General features: G+C 37.8%; 1 protein-coding gene across 4 annotated transcripts in view; it reads left to right on the top strand.

The window, feature by feature from the left end:
* MYOF (myoferlin) overlaps positions 1–9,418 on the top strand; it is a 122,226-nt gene that overhangs the window by 11,635 nt on the left and 101,173 nt on the right. For all 4 annotated transcript variants that reach the window (XM_026670749.2, XM_087964202.1, XM_026670750.2 and 1 more), the window contains exon 3: positions 3,747–3,838. In XM_026670749.2, the coding sequence (XP_026526534.2) occupies positions 3,747–3,838 (92 nt within the window). The remainder of the gene's footprint in view (positions 1–3,746; positions 3,839–9,418) is intronic.

Consider the following 9,418-nt stretch of genomic DNA (forward strand, 5'->3'; position numbering starts at 1 on the left):
CAACTGGTTCTAGCGAATAGGTGTGAACTGGTAGAATCCCACCCCTGGCCTTTTCTGATGATTCTTGAAGGTCCTCCCGGCTTGATTAGTGAAAAGGAACAGCCAAGAAAAAGAAGCATATTAGATTGTGGAGTTTGGTGGACCTATCAGGAGATACTTATGACCCAGTTCCAAAGTTCTGATGTTCCCCCCTGGACACCTGACCACATATTGGGTTCTCAGCAAGTGGCCCACATTTGCAGAGTCCCATGGTCATGTGATCGTTTTGCATATTTTTGCTGAAAACCAGCATTTGCTTCCAATTTTCAGTAAAATCAGCCCACAGTGAACCACTGGTTTGCTTAATGAATGCCACAAAAAAGGTCATATAATTGAGTTGGTTACATCTGCCTATGCCAGCTATAAAGAAAACCCCAAAACCCTCCATGCGAAAGCACAATATCTTTCCACCCTTTTTGTGAACTTGAGTTCTGTTCTCCCCAAAATGTTAAGCAGAGCTTTTAATTACAACAGGTTATTAGAGGATAATTAAGACTGCAGGAAAAAAAAACAATTACTACCAACCTGCCTTCAATTGAGGATCTGTATACTGCACAAGACAAAAAGAGGGCTGTGAAAATATTTACAGACCCCTCACATCCCAGACATAAACTGTTTCAACTCCTACCCTCAAAACGACGCTATAGAGCACTGCACACCAGAACAACTAGACACAAGAACAGTTTTTTCCCCGAACGCCATCACTCTGCTAAACAAATAATTCCCTCAACATTGTTCAACTATTTAAAAAGTGTACACTACTATTACTGTTAACCTTCTCATCACTCCTTACTACCCTTCCCCTCCTACTTTTGACTGTATGACTGTAACTTTGTCGCTTTTATCCTTACGATTTATATTGACAAAATGTTTCCTAGTATGATTTGATTGCTTATTGTACCCTATGACTATTATTAAATGTTGTACCTTATGATTCTTGACTCTTGACGAATGTATCTTTTCTTTTATGTATACAGAGAGCATTTGCACCAAGACAAATTCCTTGTGTGTCACAAATCACACTTGACCAATAAAGAATTCTATTCTATTCTATTATCTGTAACCTCCTGATATAAATGGTTTACTGTCATATCATTCAGTAGCTTCTATGTCCTTTCCATTAAAATGAATTGTTAAGAATTTGGCCATTCTTCCTGTCTTGGCCAGGATCACATAGAGGTCTTGTTCTAAGACTGAGAAGTTCCAGGTAGCCAACACTGATGAGCTGGAAGCCTCCAATGATACCAATGGAAGGACTTCCTCCCAATTGAGTTAACCTGTTTCTGAGGAGGTTTTTCTACCCATGGGAGATGAAGTCTCCTTCACCTAATTCCAGTGATTGTCAACCTCCCTACCTATAATCTGAATTGTGAAAAGCAAAACAAATTTGCACAGTCAATCCAAAGATGCATCAGACTTGGAAGTCATGATTTGGGTGGAAAATCACCAGGTGACTCCTAGACTAGGCTAAGCAAAAATAAATAAATAAATCCCAAACAACCCAAAGAATTCCTATATTCTTCTCAAGACAGCTGCATTGACCAGGAGTTAAGTTCAATTTTTATTAATAAGGCAGGAGTCAGTATTAAAATTGAGCAGTCTAAATTCAAGCTTTTTTTTATCCTCCCAAACAAATAGTTAAAACAAAGGAACAGACTGGATTCCCTATTCTTCCTTGTGATTTATTTATGCATATCCTTTTCAGGCCTCTGCTTTTGATAAATGTTAATCCCAGTCTAATCATACCAGAGCACTTGAATATTTAGGAATGTTTAGATAGGCAACATTTCCATTTTTATACAAATTACTATTTCAACATCTGGACCATCTCCACAGTTACTATTTCTGGGAATCAAACAGACAACCCAATAATTATTTTGAAACATTCACAACCTCTGAAATGTGTAAATATTACTATGTGTGCACCTCTAGAGCAAAAGCAGCCACTCTTTCGTCTGGGTTTTTTATTATTTGAGACAGTCAAGGGCTGCAGGGATGCAATTGCCATGGTTTAGGTGGTTGTTTTATTTAGTCTGGATTTTGGGGAGGGGGTTTGTGGGTGGGTTGTTTTTTCCCCGACCTTAACACTTTCCCCAAGTTTGACTTCTCTTCCCCTCCAGGAAACAAGTGGAAAATCATACCTTGCTAAAGTTTGCTGGGTGTGGGATCAGGGACACAGCATGTGTCAAGATAGTGTTTCATATTATCTCACATCTTAAACTGACTCTAACCCTAATCCTAAACTAGAATGGTTGGATGAAAGGGAAGGCAACATAGCTAGGTAATGAGTGTAATAGCATTGCAAGCAGGATGGGGTGGGTTCTTTGCTGCACAGTTTCACTTGTGAAATATACCCAATGTTTCTTTCCTTTCTGTTTATCCATTCCAAATGTCACAACTGCTTGTCTACAGTATCCCTAAAATATTAGGAAGAAGAGCAACCCCAAAACCCATCACTCCCCATCAATAACACACGTGTTTCCCAATTGATTTAAAAAAACAATATTCCACACTTATTCGGTTCTTTATTTTTAGATTACAGGTAATCCTCAATTTACACCATTCGTTTTAGTGATCGTTCAAAGTTAAAATAGCACTGAAAAAAAGTAATTTGTGACCAGTTTTCACACTTATGACCGTTGCAGCATTCCCATGGTCACATGATCAAAATTCAGGCACTTGGTAACTGGCATGTCTTTATGACAGTTGCATTGTCCTAGGATCATGTGATGTGATCATAATTTATAACCTTCCAAGATGGCTTCCAGCAGGCAAAGTCAATGGTGGAAGCCAGATTCTCTAAAAACCTCTTTATTCATTTAAGAATTGCAGTGATTTGATTAACAACTATGGCAAAAAAAGATTGTAAAATTGGGCACAACTCATTTAGCAATTGCCTTGCCTAGCAACAAAATTTGGGGGCTCAATTGTATTGAGGACATTGTAAAAACATGTGTTTTAAAGAAACGTAACATCAACGAAATATTGTCCTAGATCAGGGGTATCAAACTTGTGGTGACATTGTGGTGCATGACGTATTACAGCTTTCCCCCCCCCCCTTTGCTACAAGGAGTGGGCATGGCCAGTGTGTGAGGTATCTGGCCCATGGGCCACCAGTTTGATATCCCTGTCCTAGATAATCCTTTTCCACACAACCATAATGGAATCCAATACATTCTAAATAACATTCTAAATGTTAGTTTTAGTTGTATAAATTGTAGGTTAGCCCATTGACTAGGTATAGAAGTTAAGACTCCCATTGTCTAAACAATATAGGAAATTCTAATTCTATATTCTACTCATTTCTTGCTATCTGCATATCAAATTCATTTATTGATAATAAATATGTATAGAAAGTAATAGTTTATTTAAAAAAAAAAGATTTAACCAATTCTAGTTAAAGTACATTTGGTGTCTGAGAAGTTGAAAATGCTGCTGGTACGGTCTGCTGGCTAATAACATTAACATTTGTTAATATTATTATGACATGTAGCTGTAAATTGAGTTACATCTGATAGATGATATTTGCTTCTTAGCACAACAAATGTTAAAAATTCATCCTCACATGATAACTGAGTTAAAAAAAATATTTAAAATATTTATTCATGAAATATTTTGATTTCTTACTTGTATATGTATATGTTCTTGTATATGTTCAGTTCTGGGTTAAATCAGTTTTAATGACTGTTGCAATTCTTTTCACACAGATTCTTGAATTTGATTTGAAAGGATTACCACTGGATATTTCATCATCCCTGCAGATAATTGTGAAAGATTTTGAAACTATAGGGCAGAACAAGTAGGTTATTTTATTAAAAGTGTTGGTGCATTTATTTCACAACAAAAATTTCATGATTTTAAACTAAATGTACTACTTTTGCAAGGCCATTTATTTATTCTGTAAAGTTAAAAAAAAATCAGATCTGCTATTGTATGCTTTTTTTTTTTTTGCTTTATGAGTAAAGTAAAGCTATTCCTGTGTTAACGATGTTAAGAGACCATTCAGTTACAATAGCTCTGAATGAGTTGTACTTATGGCCAGACCTCAAAGTTCCACCCATCGCCCCCTTCCACAGCCCTATATTGTAATCTGGGCGCTTGGCAATTAGCTTGCACTTATTACGGTTGCAGAGTCCTAAGGTTCTGTGATCACCATTTGCAACCTTCTTTCCCGTCTGCAAAGTCAATGTGAAAACCAGCAGAGAAGCTTACAAATTACTCCTCTAAGTTATTGCCACTCCCACCAACTTCCTGTGTGCCATCCCATCCTCTCGAGTACTCACCTCAGGCACATCCATATTGGTCTGCAGCAACCACCTATGTGCCTTCCTGCCCTCTAGAGCAGTGGTCCCCAACCACTGGGCCCCAGACCGGTACCGGTCTGTGGAGCATTTTTTACCGGGCCGCAAAGAAGTGGGCGCCACCATCTTGTTTCGACGGCGCTTGAGAAAGTGCTTCCGGTTGAGCTTGTTGGCCGTCGGTTGGAAAGCGGCGTTTGGGTGCTGAATCCGCGCGCCTTAGTTTTGTCGAGGGGTGTGTGGCTTCGAACAAAGAGCCGTCCCGATGGCGGTGGAGTCTCACGTTAGGAGGAGATTAAGAAAGAGCCCAAAAAGCCCATCGACAAAGGTACAAAGGAGGAGTTGAAGGTGGCGGGGAGAAGCGGGGGACGGCTGGCTGGCCGGTCGCTCGGCTCTCCTTGCCTTGGTCGTGCATGCTGATGCTGGTACCGGTCCGTGGATCATTTTGTGATGCCGGTACCGGGCCGTGGGACAAAAAAGGTTGGGGGCCACTGCTCTAGAGTACCTGCCCACCAGCCCTTGCATAGCAATGCAGTACTCACACCCATCCATAGAACTCATCCATTTGATGTCCTGCTAGCGACCCTTTCAGGACTTGTAACTTCCTGCTGGCCTTCCCATTAATTGTGTTTGTTGCAAGCTGGCAGGAAGTTGCAATTGCAGTTTTGTGAGTTTCTCACTTAATAACCTATTGTCCTCACTTACTATGCAGTGAGGACTATGGGTTTGCTGTTGATAAGTCAGCTGACAACACATGACTGCATCACTTAACAGTGAAAATTTTGGTCCTAGTTACTGTCGTTAAGTGATGTCTACCAATCATTTATTTCTGAATTATTAACTCTAGCTTTGTATACCACAAGAGATGAGACAGATAGCATTAGCTATCTATCTGGAAGGCTGTCAACCTTGAACCCATCATGATCAAACTCCAGACTATGGTAATAGAGTTAGCCTGCAATATGCATTGTAACCACTGCGCCACCAGGGCTCTTATATACTTGGTTTAGAAGAGTATTGCCAAAAAGAACCAGAAGAGGAGAATCTGCTATGCTCTGAAAAATGTCGTTAGTAATATTTGTGTCAGCATTGCAGACACATTATATAGTATTTCTCATATTGCAGGCACCAAATGGTAGATTTGATTTTTGGAATGCTGTTTTTAAATTCTGTTTTGGTTTAACAAAAAAAAGAGAGAATAGTCTAATGAGATCGTTAATCTACATTAAGATTTGTCAAGTTTCTATTTAAAATAGAGAAAGGCATATGTCTTTTGTGGAAATGTCAGTGAGATCCAAGCAACCTAAGGATACGGAAACTGACATTTCTCCAGCTGGACAAATGGGAGGGTGGCTGGCAGGCATGTGGTGCTATTGGCAGTCTCACGAATAATTGCAAGTATGTGATTGGGTTTCATTTTTGCATTCTGGAAGTTAGACAAAGATTCTATCTTAGAACTCTAAGAACTTAGAAGACTAGCTTAACTTCTTGCAAAATTTATATTGTGGTTCATATGTAAAAAATGTGCTCACAAGGATTAATTCAAAGTTAACAGTGTAATGTTTATTTAAGAAACCATTTCGTGCAAGCAGTTTTCCATTTTTCTTATTGTGACTTCCTCTATGGCATGTTATAAGCAAGTTTTATTTAATTTTTTTATTGTGGAACTAAGTTATAAAATACCTTTTGTTCTGAATGAGAAAGCGGCTTCCCATGTAGTTATTAAAATGTAACATCTAGGATCAGAAGTAAAGATCACTAACTGAATATGTTAGTGACATATTCACTAACTAGAGACAGTAGTATCCTACAATTGTCTGCATTAAAAACAGGAGAGAGTAGGAGGTTACATAAAGATTTAAAAGATGATAATTTTAGCCTAAGGGATAGAATGAAATGAATAAATGAATGGCTTAGTGAGTGAACATTTTTCTCTGCTCCTCCCATCCCTAAAACTTTGTTCTATATTGTTCAAGAAGGACTTTTTGAAGAAGCATTTGTGGTAGTCTAATGGAAGGGAAAAAGAAAAAAGAGGATGTTGTTCCTCTGACTTCCTTAAATAAAGTTCCAATCTAACATCATTTCCAACACCACCCTCCACTCTTTCACAACAGAGTTTGAAATTGACCAATGATCACATTCACTTCTGCCAACTTCCAAATGCAGTTCCAGTCCATGGTCATCCTTTTTCCTCAGCATACCCTGCAAAGCAGTGGAAGAGTACACACATGTTATCCAGTCTTGACTACCACAAATTTACTTAATGACCTTATCTGGGCTACAAAACAGGTTGTAGTTTTTCTATAATTGTTTGCTGTTATCTGCTGGCCTGGTTGTCCTGAGAGTTGCAGGCTAGATTTGATAGCCCCAATTTCTTAAAACAATTTAAAATCAGAAGCTATAAAAATACATTTTGGACGCTCCACTCAATGTTCTGTAATGTAATGGAAGCCTGGGGCATATGCTGTTTTGAAATGCTTTCATTGAGTAGAGTATGGAGAAATGTTCCTGAGATCACAAGAAAGATATATTCTTATGTGAGCTCCCTAACAGGTATAGTCTAGAATCCAAACTACGATTTCAGGTGGTTCTGGTTTTCATCTCAAACCATGTGTCTGAATAGGATATATTTTCTGGTATCAGCTGTGTTTTTATTAGTCTTCTGAATAATAGTCCAGTGCTGATCATTACAAATATTGACTCTGTTCTTTATAGCTGGGAGTTGGCTTTCATGCCCAGTGCAAATAATGAATAAATAAACAAATCCTCTTGAGAACGGAGCCATTTTAAGGAGCAATAGTTATAACAAGGGTTGCCAATTGATCAGAGGTGGGAAAGACGCATGGTGGCTATTCCTATGATTCTAGGATCAAGCAAGCGAATATTATAAAAATATGGGAATAAAATTTTTCACCAGTATGTTCAATTGTTGTAATGAGCAGAGTAATGGCTGGCATAAAATTTATCAGTTACCACCAGTATTTCTGACTTCTCTCAAAGAGTTATGCGCCTCTTATTGCTTGAGAGTTAAAAGCAGTTAACATAACTGGCCTGTTGTGTGGAAGAACAGATCCAGATAATAAATAAATAACTGATTTGTAGAATAATTGAATAGTATTGGATTTGATAGTGAGGGAACAAATTTATAGCCAGCAACACTGGATGACTGGAAATATATTTCTTGTGATTATATGCCTGATATGTAGTGTGAACACAGAACTAAATATCCTACTAGGCCAGGGATGTCAAACTCACGTTGTCACGGCGGCATCACGTGACGTATCAGGACTTTTCCCCCTTCACTAAACCAGGCATGGTTGTGGCCAGTACATGACGCATCCGGCCCGTGGGCCGGCAGTTTGATAGCTCTGTACTAGGCCCTTAAGTCCATTCATCAAATCTGTCCTCTTCTAACAGTGCTGAATCAGCTACTTCCAGAAAACCTCATAAGCAGGGCAACAATACAGTCCTCATTTTGTGTTGTTCTTTCCCAGTAATTAGGTGTGGCAAAGTACTTCTCAATCTTATTTATTGATTCTTATTATCCTTATATCTGCTTTAGTGTAATGGGAAAAAGCAGCAAAATACTTCTTCTCAGAAGTATTTCCTTTTCTTTCTCACCCCCACACAATCTTATACGTCCATGCTCTATTGATGTTCAACAATACTTAGACAACTTGTTCTCAGATAATATGTGAGAGTTTTTGGAATTAAAAAGAGCTTATTCACAGTGACGGTGGTTTAAAATTGCAGCCTGAATCACCTTTTAGTTATGTTCTGACTAATCACGCTTTCAGATAGATGGCTCTTTGGGCATTGCTTCTGTTTTTAATAAATGCAGAAGAGATACAAGTAGAGAATTCTAATGCATTCTCTGCCATCCCCATTCCACCTCCAAGAGAATGAGGGAAGACCATTGCACAATAATAGCCCCAACTGGAAACTATTATTAAATCACCTATTGATTAAGAATATATAACACTAGTATTGTGGCTGAATTTGTATCCTAAGTTTATAAATTACATAGTATGGATGTTTATAACTCTTCTCTCAAACATTTGCAAATCTATTTACAGTATTTGCTTTTAGAAGCCATAGCAGTGTCAGATAATTTTAGGAATTGGACAAGTAAATATCTAAATAGCAGCATATTTATGGTAGTTTTAATCAGAATGAAGTTCCTTTTAATGAAAATAATACAAAAGGAAAGTTCTCTTTTCCTGGTTTGTCAAAGTCTCTGCCACACTTGTTATCTCTAGGCATAATTTACTGAATTTGCTTATCTTAAACAAGTCCCATGCTTATTTGAATAACTTTTATGTGGGATGGTCAGATGATAAGTAGGATATACCTGCTGAAATTCCTTTTACTTATCACTTTTGGGCTTGTTTTACTTCTGGCCACTGTAAGTAGAAGACTTTAAATGGACTTTGTATAGAAAACATTGCACAAGGATAACTTTAAAGTGAATTTTGTCCACTGAATGTAAACAGTGGAACATAGGACATAGTAGGGCACTGAATTTTTATTTGTTAGGAGCCAAATGTTGATTAAACTAGAAGAGATTCCTTTCACAGAAAGAGAGAACGGATTTTCATTTCTGTTTTTCCAGTTTTTTTTAGTGCTTGCTCTCAAGTTTGGTAACTGTTTTCATGCAGCTTTGCGTTGCCAGCAAACTATTCATTGTTCTGGCATGTCTGTGTTATATAAAGCTGAGAAAAATGCTGCCTCTTTTTCTGTTTTCTGTAGGATAAGATTTTTGCATATTAACTTGCTTTAACTTGTAGAAGTCTTATCCTAACTTAAGATCAAACCCGATTGAATTGTTATTACTAAGGTTTAGGTCATTTGGAAAAGTAGTGTCAACAATTCTAGGTTGATGGTATAAGTAACCACAATATGAGCAGAACCACATGATTAATTCCATAGCTGGATTTTCCCTTGTAAGGAAAATAGAACAGCAAAGAAATCTGTTTTCTGTTATATGCTAACTTTTTCTTTGATGGCTCTAAATTTACTCAAGCTTTTAAAAAATATTTAAAATATTCCAGAAATATAACTCAGGAAAATTATGTGCTGCT

The sequence above is a fragment of the Notechis scutatus genome, chromosome 4 (genome assembly GCF_049901735.1).
Source record: "Notechis scutatus isolate UNSWTSFEM ecotype Mainland chromosome 4, rNotScu1.2, whole genome shotgun sequence".
Classification (NCBI taxonomy): Eukaryota; Metazoa; Chordata; class Lepidosauria; order Squamata; family Elapidae; genus Notechis; species Notechis scutatus.